Source organism: Cyprinus carpio, chromosome A6 (genome assembly GCF_018340385.1).
Source record: "Cyprinus carpio isolate SPL01 chromosome A6, ASM1834038v1, whole genome shotgun sequence".
Classification (NCBI taxonomy): Eukaryota; Metazoa; Chordata; class Actinopteri; order Cypriniformes; family Cyprinidae; genus Cyprinus; species Cyprinus carpio.
The window spans coordinates 24,099,809-24,113,769 of record NC_056577.1 but is presented as its reverse complement, the minus strand read 5'-3'; the positions used below and the strand labels follow the sequence as shown (position 1 = coordinate 24,113,769).

At 37.1% G+C, this 13,961-nt stretch overlaps 1 protein-coding gene across 1 annotated transcript; it reads left to right on the top strand.

Moving 5' to 3' along the window:
- Positions 1-5,354: 5,354 nt before the first annotated feature.
- Positions 5,355-10,115, top strand: LOC109069177 (intermediate filament protein ON3-like). Its single transcript, XM_042758560.1, has 9 exons — positions 5,355-5,886; positions 7,480-7,688; positions 7,778-7,838; positions 7,965-8,060; positions 8,166-8,330; positions 8,418-8,543; positions 8,625-8,845; positions 8,959-9,023; positions 9,122-10,115. The coding sequence occupies exons 1-9, from the start codon at positions 5,467-5,469 to the stop codon at positions 9,256-9,258; spliced, it is 1,500 nt and encodes a 499-aa protein (XP_042614494.1). The 5' UTR covers positions 5,355-5,466; the 3' UTR covers positions 9,259-10,115.
- Positions 10,116-13,961: the final 3,846 nt, after the last annotated feature.

The window sequence follows — 13,961 nt, the reverse complement described above, 5'->3', positions numbered from 1 at the left end:
CTTTGTAAACAAATGTGATCTCGCTGCTTTATGGTAACACTTCAGAATAGGAATCCAAAACTAATTTTAGAATAGACAAGAACTTCCATGGGAAAACATTCTGTGGTCATCTCACTGTTAGTTGCTAGATTATAGGCACATTACCATAAGATGGGAAAATATATATTGCTGCTAATGATGTAGAAATGAACAATTGTACACCACCCAGCCACCCTTCTCTGACTTTATCTCTCTGACTCTGTCACTGCATAAAAGATAATCAAGACTAGACAATACAGCTTGGGAAGTCTGGGTTTAGCTGGTTAGAATGGTCTGGTTAGCTCTTGCTGGTAGATGATGTTACTACCATCTGAGCCTAAAAGCTTCTTTCTCCATTGATGGGCATTGAAAAGTCTTTGGAAAACTAATAATAATAATTCATATTTTCTGAAAGCAAAATCTATCCAAATCCATTTTTTAAACTCCTTAGATTTGCAGCAATGCTGGAACTAGTGTTGCATTCAATATAAACTGTAAATATTTTGTATTATAGTGTTTGTTTTATGGATGTTTGTGATCGGCAGATTGTGATAGAAATGTTCAAGTTGAATTAAATTCAATATTAGAATTTTAAGAAATTTTTTTATTACCTATGTAAAAAATCTAAACTATGAAAATAGGACAGTTACATGATTTTCTAAAAAAATGTGTTAATAATTTTAATTTTGGCAATATTTATTGAAAGGATATTGGCTTAAAATCTTGGTAGAATTTTCTGTGAAAATTTATAGGTCAGAGAAAATATGACTGTACATTGGTCACTGATGTTCTATTTATATTTGCTTCACACCAGCAGATCACACCTGCTGTCAAGTTTGCTTTTAAGGCCTTTTGTTCACAAAAGCTTTAAGTATTATAAGTATAATGTTTTATTACTTTTTTTTAAGCTGCGCCTATTTAGGCTTACACTTGTCTTGTCTACACATCAAAATATCGACAGCTCAGAACATGTTTTATTTGGAAAAAGAACTGACTTTATGAATGAGTAATTGCTGAACATGATGTTGAACAAGTAGGTAATTGCTGTCTGTAATGATATTCCAATAAGTAGTAAATGGCCATGAGCTACTGGCAATGAACTGATGTATCTCCCGTATTAAAGCAAATCCTTTCATTCATAAAGTCTTAATGTCCTGCCTGGAGCTGCATTAATATTCAAGCACCCATAAATCTCTGTCTGTCTCTTTTTATCCTGTTCTTTCTAGTGTCTATCTTTTGCATTTTTATATAATGAATTGCATATTGTGAAAAAAGTGAACCATGTCATGTAATGACCTTTGGTCAGATTTCATTGCTTAACCATTCCAGCTGTTTTTAATTCATTGGTCTTTTGAAATTATGTATAAATATCAGAAATGCTCATAAAATAAAGAAAAAAGTCTTACATTTCTAAGGGTAGATGTTGATGGGACATGTTGATGGGGCAAGTTGTCACAATTGAATTTTTTATTTTTCAATCAATCAATACTTAAGCAGAAAACACAAAACTGCATTAAACCGCAATAAAATAAAATAAAATAAAATAAAATAAAATAAATGAAGAAAGAAATATACAAAAATGTCAAACCAAGGTTCTGATTAACATAAATTATAATTGCTGAATTGCATAAAATAGCAAAATATAAAACACATATGACAACTTGCCCCAACCTGAAATTTATAGAAAAAGGCAGATTCCTGACTTTCTAGTTAAAAGCCACCTCCAAAATATAGCTGGACCCTGACCTTTCCAGTCTGTATGTGTGTGAGAATTTTTGTTTCTATTGAGTTCAGTAGTAAATCTGTTGAGATTATGGGTGTGCCTGAAACCGATAAAATGCGGCTCTGTAAAGTGGCATACTATGAGGTATGTTTGCAGCTGTTTATACAGTATGAGCACCCTTATTGTATTATAGTATTTTATGCTGGTTCACAGCATTTTTTTAGAAGTTGCCAACATACTGACAGTGAGTAATGAGACACTCCGGAGTGAGTTTCTCTAAGTTCTTTAAGCCAACACCCATACACTTTAAGAAGGCATATTCATGTTATGAGGTAGGAGAAGGAGGAGAAAAGAGGCATGTAGAGACAGAGCTGTTTATACACTTCCACTCCTTTGGCCTTTGAAAAAAAAAATCAAATAAGGAAAAACAAAAAATAAACACTGAGAAGATATAAAAGTATCTGGCCCAGTGCTGCACAAATAATCATAATACAAAAGTTTTTTAAGTTTTAGGGTGTTTCTGGATCCACCTATTACACAATTATGGTCACGATAAGTGTTTAAAGAAAAGTCCTATCTGTGCACATGCATCTACTTTTGTATAGGGGTTGCTTGTGTGTCTTGTGCATGGAATACATATCTTGATGACCTTCAAAAGAAGAAGTTAGACAATAGCAGCTTTGGGTGGATGGAATTTGTGTAATTCGTGACATTAATTTTTTATTTATTGCTTCTTAAGAACTGGGAGGAGTGTAACACTTCATGCGAGTGGGCTTCAGCACCCTACATAGTCTGGAAATACAGACCTGACTAGTTTCATTTATCTGAATTCTTGGAATTTAATTAATTATTTAAGTCTGTTTTCTTGAAACCTGACAACTGAAACTCTACTTTATGCATTAAATGTCAGTTGGATCCAGTTTGTTGATGCAGGCCTTCCTTCTAAGGAAGTCCCTTTCTTTTGTAGTCCTAAACATGTCTTTACAAAACAAAGCTGTTTTGGCATGACACAAAATGTCAGATTTCAACATTCCACATTTACATACCCATTTACTATATAAAAGATTGATAAAAACCTGCTGATTCTGGCCTGGATGCTTTAAGGCAGTCTTATATGCAAAACACATACCACAGCAAAGTCCCTCAGGCAGGTGAACAAGTCTCTAAAGGACAACATTTAGCATGGTTCTGTCTTTGGTATTTTTAGTGATCTGTTCTAAAAGTGTTAAAAATCTGACTAAGTAATTATTTTTTGGTATCATTGCAACCCAGAAATGCTTAATGTGAATGAAAACCTAAAATAATGAGTCCTTTTCAAAGGGGTTTGAAATGGAAATATTGAACGTATCATACAAAAGGCAATGAAAAAGTAATAACAATCATATCCCCCATGCATTATTAAAAATTCAAATGAATGAATGTGCTGTTCAGTTGTGTTCTTGCTCTGTTGACTTTTGTTTTGCACACTTTTAAAATGCAGACAGGTGTTATATGTTTCTCTTGTTAATCCCCTTCAGAGATACAACTCTGACTGGACTGGATTATAACATAATTCTGCTTCATTTTATCAGATCTAGACTACTGGGTGCCATTTAAAATACATATCAGAAGTTCTGTTCTGTGCTGCCACTGTTTGATCTGCAAATACTGTGCTCATCTAAAAACGATTCCATCCTTGTGACTGATAGGTGGACTGGCTGCATACCTTACAGTCTTTTTGTGAAGAATGTGACAATGCGCATCTAAACTGCTCTTATTGAAATAAAACTGCAAAGGAAAAAGTATTCAAGTGTACATCCAATCTATTCTATGTGTTAATCCATATGTTATTTTTTTTTATATTTCATAGGTTTATTTCAGTGCATGCTGTAAGTCAGCTGATGACCCTTATGAAGGGTGTGTCCATTCTTGTCATCAGTTCTTAAACCAAGAATGTTCCAGACGCAACAGATCTTTATCTCCCATCATTAAACATGACATTTTAAAACACATATAAATGCTAATGTATGTATACAGTCAAGTCAAAAAGTATTATCTGACATTATCAAGATGAATTTGTTCTTACACAGTTTAACACTGAGTTCTTGTCATGTATTATTACCATTTTCTAAACCATGAAATGTTGAAGGTGTCGAAATACATTTTGGTTTGACTGTATATCCATATATCTCTCTTTATATGTGTAAGTGTATGTTTATGTGGAAATCTAATCATTTTTTAATAACATTAATATATACTGTCATCAACCTTAATGCATAAATATTTGCATATTCTTACTCACAATACACTAATATTTGAATATTCATACTCATAACACACTATTCCAATGAAAATGGTTGCATTGCAATAATGTCAAAGGTGCCAAACCTTGTTATGTTATTAGGAGCAAATGATACACTTTGAAAAATATTGATAATACACCTTAACATCAGAACAGATAAACTCAAATACAAAAACATGCATGCTCACTGATATGTGCACATGAATAATGCACAAAAAGTCATGAACGAGTCTGCAGACACTCCAGCCAAGCCCCTGACCAAACCCTTGTCCGATTACTATAATGGTTTGCTGCAGTAAACCCTCTCCACAATGTCCCGGAGATCCAGCCTGGACATGAATTTGCTTGCCTTTCCTTCCCTTACATGTCTGATGTCTTTGAATGAGCTTGTGCACACCATTGCTAGAGAAATAGCTGGAGCTTATTACTCATCACTATCACTCACACAAAGCGATGATTGCAGTACTATGATCTCACACCTGGTTTATACTATCATAGCGTCATGATAGTTGTAGATGCTTGTGTAATACTATGAAATGTCCATCACTGGTGATTGTGACACTCAACAGCTGTGTTATCATGTTGACTTGAACTAGAAATGAGAAATAGTCTGATTATGCAGGGTGTGGGAATTGAAGTTAAGAAGTTTACAAATAAAGCTAAATGTACTGTATTTTTGTGGGCACTTTTTCTTGTTGTTTTTCCACAGCTCTATCACACCACTTTGCTCCACCTGAAGCACACACTCATATGTACGCACATATGGTGGTGTTTAGAGCAATAAAACACAGCTACTGTGCAGAAGTGTGTGTGCACATTTTCCAATATGAGTACAGATGGAAACTGGGTCCTTTTCTTTTTTCCCTTGTAAATCTCAACAATATAACTCTTCAGCTCTTGGGGGGATAAGCCCTGCTTGTTCCAAACACTGGCAAAAGTAGATGGAAAAAAGCCATTCATAAATGTGAAAGTTGCTTCGCGCCCCACCCTGCTGAAAAGATTAGAGGTTACTCACTCACTATGTCTGCCCAGCCAACCAGATACTGAAGCAGAAACACACCCACTGGCAGACTCTGAGAGCTACACTGTCTTCGATCTTTTTTTCAGAGTTTCTACTGGAATGTCTGTCCTAGAGTCTATGCCCCTCCTCCTGTTTTCTCACTCCGCCTGCGGCAAAGCCTGGGGCAGGGTGTGACACCATTTATCCTCCACTTTCTCTCTGTACCTGTCTAACAGGTAGGGCATGTGTGAGAGTGCATCTTTATGCAAGTGTATGTGTGTGAGCAGGTGGCTCCGCCTCTTGAGTGTGTGCATAAAAACGGTCAGCCAGCTGCAGAGAGACACTCAGAGGGACTTTGACTCTCCTTTGTGAGCAACCTCCTCTACTCCTCTCTCAGAGAGCACTCTCGTTCCTCCTTCTCAGCAGCTCAAAGACACAGGCACCATGACAAGCACCAGGTCTATCCGCTTCGGCACCAGTGGCTCCATGAGGAAGTCTGGCTACTCCAGCCAGTCAGCTTATGCACTTCCTGCAAGCTCTAGCAGGGTCAGCACCGTGACCAGTGTCAGGAGATCTGGAGTGGGTGCCGGTCCAGGCTTCGGTGCAGGATTCGGTGCTGGAGGCAGCAACTACAGCTTCAGCAGCAGCAGTATGAGTGGAGGCTACGGTGGTGGTCTTGGTGGTGGTTTTGGTGGAGGTCTCGGTGATGGCTTCATTCAACCTAACATCACCGCTGTAACCGTCAACCAGAGCCTGTTGGCCCCCCTTAACCTAGAAATTGACCCCACGATTCAGGCTGTCCGCACTCAGGAAAAAGAGCAGATCAAGACCCTCAACAACCGCTTCGCTTCCTTCATTGACAAAGTGAGTATTCATGGATTCAGTCTCTCTTAGAATAACACTGACATTTACATATTATGCAAATATATAATGATAATGCTGTGCACAGAGCCTGTGGTGCATTCAAATACAGAATTCTCATTTTATTACTAAGTATCCTTTGAACCTGTAACTCTTAACACTGGATGCTTTTAGTATTACTGCACACCATAATACCTTGCAGGTGTAAAAAAAAAATTGTGACACTTAAATGTTTTCTCTTGCACAACAGCTTTCTTTAAGCATAGCCACAAGCTAAGCATTTTTCTTAGATGTAAAAGTTTAATTTTCTTTCACCAGAGACAGTGTGTATCTTTACTAATTGAGCAGAAGAAGCAATGTAGTAGTAATACGCTAATGTATATGTTAAACCATTTGTACTAGATCTCTCTCAGTTTGGCTTTAGCCTTGGAAAAAAGTCCTCAAAAACCCATGACTGAGGCTATCCAAATATGGGTGGAGTTTGGGTAATAACCTAGCAACCATGTGAGTCATAGATACACACATACTGTATATAAAGAGCACTAGAAAGTAACCAGTGTGTTTGTAGTCAAAGTCTAGACTTTATTACGCCGCAAAAATTGCACAGCTTATGAAACTGTCATTCTGATCCATTTGTCTCATGCATTTTTTTTTTTATTTCATCCTCTGTCTAAAAAAATAAATAACTGAATAAATCTTCAGTCCACTCAGCCCATATTTGGCTGCAAACAAACACTTCACAACTTTCTGAGCAAATGCAGACAGAAGACACACCCTAAAGGCCATGTAGTCAGCATATACTGTACGCACACACCTTTATTTTGTAGTGCCTGTGAGAGAATTTGCAGTAGGCAGTGTGTGACCAGGATGAGTCATCTGGACCAAAGACACCAGATGCTCCAAACTTTTACTCTGCTTTATACTCTGTTTACAGGTCAAAGTCTATGCAAATAAATGCATTTTAACTTTTTCTAATGTTTAAGATAACAGGGAAATGTAAGTCATTATTAATGTAAGATAAGAAAAAGGGAAACTAGAAGAAAAGGGCACTAATATTTCCAGGGTACATCCAGGTTGCATACATATAGTATAGTTTAGTAGATTACTAGCTAGACAGGTGCTGTCATATATGGCTAATCTCACACACAAAACTCTGCCTTAGGGTGTGGCAGGTATGTCTTGTTTCTCTGATGTTTTTGCTCTGTTTTATCTGTGAAGTAATGCAGGTTTGGGGCAAGGCCATTACTGGAGGTTTTTTTTCCAGTCTAGGAGTTTGTAGCTTGTGTGCAGCGCTGCCACACCCAGTCAGTCCACTTTCACCTTCCCCTCCCCCTCCCCCCTTCCCTCACTCCACCCTGCAGAAAAAAATGCCTTCTAAAATGACTGAACGCCATTTGTATTCCTTTAAACAATGCTTCCAGAGAGCATACACAAAGAGACTTAAAGAGCCAGGACTACAAAGGAGTCATACAAGACAAACAAATCCATCAGAATGCAATCTTTCTCCACTACATTTTTAACCTCCAAGGAGCTTGAAAGTGAAAATCTTAAAACACTAATAAAAACACTAATTTATTTATTTATTTATTTCCCCAGGTGCGTTTCCTGGAACAGCAGAACAAGATGCTGGAGACCAAATGGAGTCTCCTCCAGGAACAGACTACCACCCGCTCCAACATCGATGCCATGTTTGAGGCCTACATTGCTAACCTGCGCAGACAGCTCGATGGCCTGGGAAATGAGAAGATTAAGCTGGAAGGAGAACTGAGGAATATGCAGGGCTTGGTTGAGGACTTCAAGAACAAGTGAGTTGTTATTTTGAAATTAAATGAATTGATGGAAAAAAAACACTGAAAACAGAATAGATTTACTCACATTTCCTTTCTCTTAACAGGTACGAAGATGAGATAAACAAGCGTGCTTCAGTAGAGAATGAGTTTGTTCTGCTCAAGAAGGTAAAGACCATTTTTCTTTTCCTTTTAAAGACTGCTTTTTTACTCCATTACTCCATTTTTTTTTTTTTTTTTTTTTTTTTTTTTTTTTACGACAATAGGGTATAATGTCTCCTCATTTTCTTTTAGGATGTTGATGCAGCCTACATGAACAAGGTTGAGCTTGAGGCCAAGGTTGATGCTCTTCAGGATGAGATCAACTTCCTCAGGGCAGTCTATGAGGCTGTAAGTTAAATTCTGTTGTGTTTGGCCAACCAATACTTGTTCACATGGACTACTGTTGCTTTGTAAGGATAGGTAATTTACTGATTGTTTGGTCTACATTTGCAGGAACTGCGTGAGCTCCAGTCTCAGATCAAGGACACATCAGTCATTGTGGAGATGGACAACAGCAGAAATCTGGACATGGATGCCATTGTGGCTGAAGTTCGTGCCCAGTATGAGGACATTGCCAACCGCAGCCGTGCTGAAGCAGAGAGCTGGTACAAACAGAAGGTGGTTCAAGCTCTTATAACTTTAATTTTTGAAGATCATCTCAACTGTGGCTACGCAAGTGCTTATTTGTGTTAATAAATGTTACAGTTTGAGGAGATGCAGTCCTCTGCTGGTCAGTACGGTGAGGACCTCCGCTCAACCAAATCTGAGATTGCAGAACTCAACCGCATGATCGCCCGCCTGCAGAACGAGATTGAAGCCGTCAAGGGACAGGTAATGATGAGCAAGGGTATAATTGGTTTGCATACTGTTTATGTAAAGAAGATGACTTTATGTATGTTATTGTCGTTTTAGCGTGCCAACTTGGAGGCTCAGATCGCTGAGGCTGAGGAGCGTGGAGAGCTGGCAGTGAAGGACGCCAAGCTCCGCATCAAGGATCTCGAAGAAGCCCTCCAGAGGGCCAAGCAAGACATGGCCCGCCAGGTGCGTGAGTACCAGGAGCTCATGAACGTCAAACTGGCCCTCGACATTGAGATCGCCACCTACAGAAAGCTGTTAGAAGGAGAGGAGAGCAGGTAGGAAGTTTTGAAAGAATATTTCTTTGACATTTACACTCTCAAATATTTTTGCCAAACCTTGAGGTTTGAAAAAACTTCACTAAACAAATCTGTCGTCTTCTCTACTCTAGACTGTCCAGCGGTGGAGCTTCAGCCACCATTCACGTGCAGCAGACCTCTGGAGGTCTCTCATCTGGTAAATAAATCTCTCTCTCTCTGAATCACTCCACCTTTCTTATAATCTCATTCTCCAGGTCATGTTGGATACATGTCTAAACTTACTTTCTCTCGCAGGTTTCTCTGGTAGCGGCTCTGGATTCGGCTATGGCGGTGGTTTCAGTAGCGCTTCAGGATTTGGTGGTGGATCAGGATACAGTAGTAGCTCCATCAGCAAAACCAGTGTCTCCAGTGTCAGCAGTAAACGCTTTTAAGGAGAATCGTCCCCAACCAAACCTATCCCAGAAACCTATCTTCCTTACTTGCAACTAGATCACTTGAACCTTCTTACAACTCAAACCATCTATGGTGCTATATTCTAGCCAGACAGCTATCCCCTGTTAATGAGGAGATGAGGACAATGATTTCTTAAGCATACAATAAGTTTTAGGTTGTTCTGTGCATTGATGGTAGTTACCCATAAACATGAATTTGTTTATTTCTGCACTGATATATATGGGGAAAGTGAGACTTAAATGAAATATATACACATGGAAACCACTGAAGCCAATTAGACCTGTAACAACAATTTGATTTCAGTCTCATTAGCATAACCACAAGCAGTACCATGGTTGCACTGGATCAGGGATGTGCTATACAGGTCCTGAATATCCTCGTTGAATTTTTGTGCTGTTACAAGCTCCCTGCTGTATTTTTGTTGACTAATATCACTTTTGTCATTATGCAATTTTGTTAGTGTTAGTTAACCTATTTGTTATTAATAGTACAATACTGTCAGCCTGTAACTGATGACAGTGACTTGTGGGCTTCCAATGTCCAGTTACCTCACATTCAAGGGAGATCTTACAACAACAGAAAGGCACAATGGAATTTTTGTAGACCATCCCTCCTGAACTTTGTGTACTTGCCAAGTTGAGAGCTTTATTTACTGTGGTGACTGTACTACCTGATACTTTCCCCTGTATTCAAACTGCTTCCAGAGCATATTTTACAGTCCCTGTTATAAATGGAAAAATGCAACAAAACTGAAACCATGTTCAACCAGATTTATTTTGTATTGATTGACTTGACATCAATTTAAAATCTAAATACAATAAATCTGAGACTACAAGTTTTGCCTGGATTTGTCTTTCATTGCTTTTGGTGTTTAAAATGTTTTCACCAAATAATGGGCAGTTTTTACATCAAAGAGCTCCATATCGATAAAAATTAGACAATGGAACCACAAAACTATAGACAGAAAAAAAGGATTAAAACAAATGCATTCAATATAATATAATTACAATAAAGTTTATCCACTTTATGTTGAACATCTTGAAATCATTACAGACTCCCTAGTCTTAATTCTCTTATAACACAATAGGTTAGTTAATATATACAAATATACACCAGAATTGCTATCACAAGAGTAGTTGTGAGAACACCTGCAACAATTGGCACTGGATCTGAAGGAGTGTATACTACAAAAGACAAATAGAAATGCACATCAGTTAAGTTAAAAAAAAAAAAAAACTTTATGAAAACATTTAGGGCAGGGTTGCCAACTATAACGCATTTGGCGAAACACACGTACGCATCCAGGCTCTGTTTCATGCTTTCACTCTGCCCATGTAAATCTCACACCAAATTTGCAAAACGGCTTGCCATGTGAAACAAAGTATCAGCTTTCAAATTTTGTACGTTTCAATACTAGATTCAAACAAAAAATACCGTTTTGGCGCAATTAATGTGGCGTAAATCGTAAAATGTAGCCAGAGTTATTGAAAAACAGAGTTGCGACAGGCTTTGATCTCACCGGCGTCGCCGCACGGTCATGTGGTTCACGGAGCTCTCCATAGAAACCAGCGTTAACAATACATTTGAATGGGTTTATGTAGGATAGACGACAGTTTCATTATACAGGTATTTGCAGCAATTTTTTATTTATTTATATATTATTATTATTATTATTATTATTATTATTATTATTATTATTATTATGGTAAACATTACAGCATATTATGCATTGATTATTAATGTCGATGACATTTACAGTATCATTTTATTATTTTTCTTAACTCTGAGGTAGGCCTATTGCTTACTTAGAAAGTGACCATACAGCTTAACTATTTTCAGTTAAATAATTGTTGTATATTTTAGTTCAGTAATATTTATTTAATATTTTGAGGAGATCTTTTGGTACTAAATACTATCTGAGCAATAATTATGGTCCATTAATGACATAAAATATATTTTTTCAAATATTTCTACTACTTATACTATAATTAGTGTAGTATTTAATGTTAAAATATAGAAAAGGGTTTTAAATTCCTTAGCAAAGAGACAAACAAGAGTCAAATCATTTTCATTTGTAATGTCAGTAGGTATCTGTATGGCTCTTTACTAAATATATCAAGAATATTGCAGTTTACTTATTTTTAAATTCTTTATTTGAATAAATATTTAGACATGATTAAACACTAGATTTTTAAATGAGAAATTTAAAAAGTTAATAACTTACATCCTTTTATTATGATATTTGCATAATTACATCAATGAAAGCAAGCAAATACTTAAAGTTTAAAATGGTGCTAAAAGGTATTAAAATCGTTGAAAGGCATTCAGTTCACTCCAAGCTGAACTTAAAAGTTGGCAACCCTGTTTAGGGGCACAGTCTTCAGTTTTTAACAAGTTTTAAGGCTCTTGATAGTTGTAAATACTGTATCTAGCGGTGAATGGGAGACTACAAATATATATATATATATATATATATATATATATATATATATATATATATATATATTTGCATTTCCATTTGCTTAGATTGAAAAAGAAAAATGTCATGATAATGTTTTCATTAGAAAACATTCAGTCAGAAGAGAAAACAATGTCAAATTTACCTTCACTCCCATAGACGCTGTATTAGAAACAACCTCACAGCAGCGATAGTTTTTTATTTTATTATTATTTTTTTTATTTGATGCAAAGGTAATACAATACAAAGTAAGGTGTTATAAATGTACATACAGTTTTTTTTTTTTTTATGAAAATGGGCCTACTTTGCAGGATTTGGATGTTGATGACCATTGAAACGCGTCATCACAGTCTATGAAAAGGGTCCACAAGACAGGAGTCTGGTCATTTTTTAGGGCTAAATTTTTAATGTTGTAAAAATGATGTCTTTGAAAGTGCAAAGTGCACTAATGTGTTGTTCAAATGCAAAATAGTAGCTCAGCACTGCCCCCTGGCGTTCATTCTATAAAACTCTGCATAAAACATCATAGATGAGAGGTAAAGAGCATGACTACATGCAAAACATATAAAGAAATAGTTAAACAAATAACTACATAAGCAAAAGTCTGAAACAGAGTAATTTATCTTAGTTGTAATGCATCAAAAAGTTAACAGTTTATAGGGACTCACTGTAAATGAAGACTGAATTGCTGGGCTGAGACGTCAGTTTAATTTTCGAGGACATAGGATGGAATACACATTCCTGCTCTCCTTCAAGCACTGGGGTGTACTGTGTGATAGACTCAGGGTAGCCTGGTTTGGTGTATGTTTGATTCAGATAAGTGCCATCCCTTCTAAACAAGAAGGAAAGACTATTGAGAGGACACCTGCTGTGTCTAATCATACAACTCATAAAAACCACAAATAAGTAAGTTTTATAATGTATTATAATTGTTGTTATGATTATTTTTGAGATGAAACAGCATTATATATTTTTTATAATGCATTATGCATTCAATATAATGCCTTGAAAATACCCTTTTAATGTGTTATGAATATGGTCTTAATAGAAAGTGTTACCGAAGACTGTCTTAAGTGGACTATCAAAATAAAGTGTTAACCATTTCTCACCCATTTCCTTCAAGACAAAATTATCTGAGCTATGATATCCACATTCATTTTACAGTTTAATTTGAATTAAATTCACATTAATTATAACAGTACCCAGGAAGGCTTGCTCACTATTAGACAGAGATGAATGTAAGATTTTTCCGTTGTAAAACATCTCTATAGTGCAGGCAAACTCTATTGGGACAACTGAAGTCTTAAAATTATATTAGTGTGATTTGTGAGAAACAGTGAACAAGCAAAGGCCCAGTTGGTTCCAGTGGGACAGGGAGAATGCAGTAGTGTGGAATTTGTGACTGTGCTGTAGGCTGATTCACATTGCACAGTGTAATTTTCACCCTAAAAAAAAAGGATTGGGGTGCACAGTCACTTAGGGAGGAGAGAGGGCAGCTGGGAAAGAGAGAAAGAAAAAAAAAGACATTTCAGTAGAAAATTCTTATGCATAATACATTAAGACATAATCACATGCATAATCAAACTTACATACGACTAAGGTAACAGGGTTACTTAATTCAGAATATGGATTCTTCAGTTCAGTCAGAGTGGATTTGTACCAGCCGAGCGGCAACCTCCCGCTCTCTCTCGTGAAGCCAATAAGGAAGTGACTAAAACTGCAATTCATCGACTGGCCACTTGAGGCTGGCTGCAAAAGGGAGTCAGTCCCATAGACTCCCCATGTTAAAATGCCCAACTTTACAGCAGAAAAAAAACATGTTTACAGCCTGGTGCAAAAAATTATTTTGGTCTATATAGCTAATTTTGCCCTTCATGACAACTGTGAGGGGGGTGAATTTTTTTATAACTCATCCGTTTAAATTATATTAAGCCTTAAAGTTATGCATAATTAAGGGCGTGGCCACTTGAGTGACAGGTGGATTCCCGCCTGCTGACAATGCCGTCGCGCTAGGTGGGCGTGGCTTCAGCAACCAGCTCCCGCCTTTTTGCCCATTTTCGATTTTCCGGGAGAGTCAAGATGGCGACGGCCCGCGACGGCCCGCTCTGCACACTTTGAGCTTCAAAACCGCTATTGAGGAGTCTATGGGTGACGTCACGGACGCTACGTCCATATTTTTTTACAGTCTATGGTACCAGCACACAATTTTTCCTTCAATCGTGG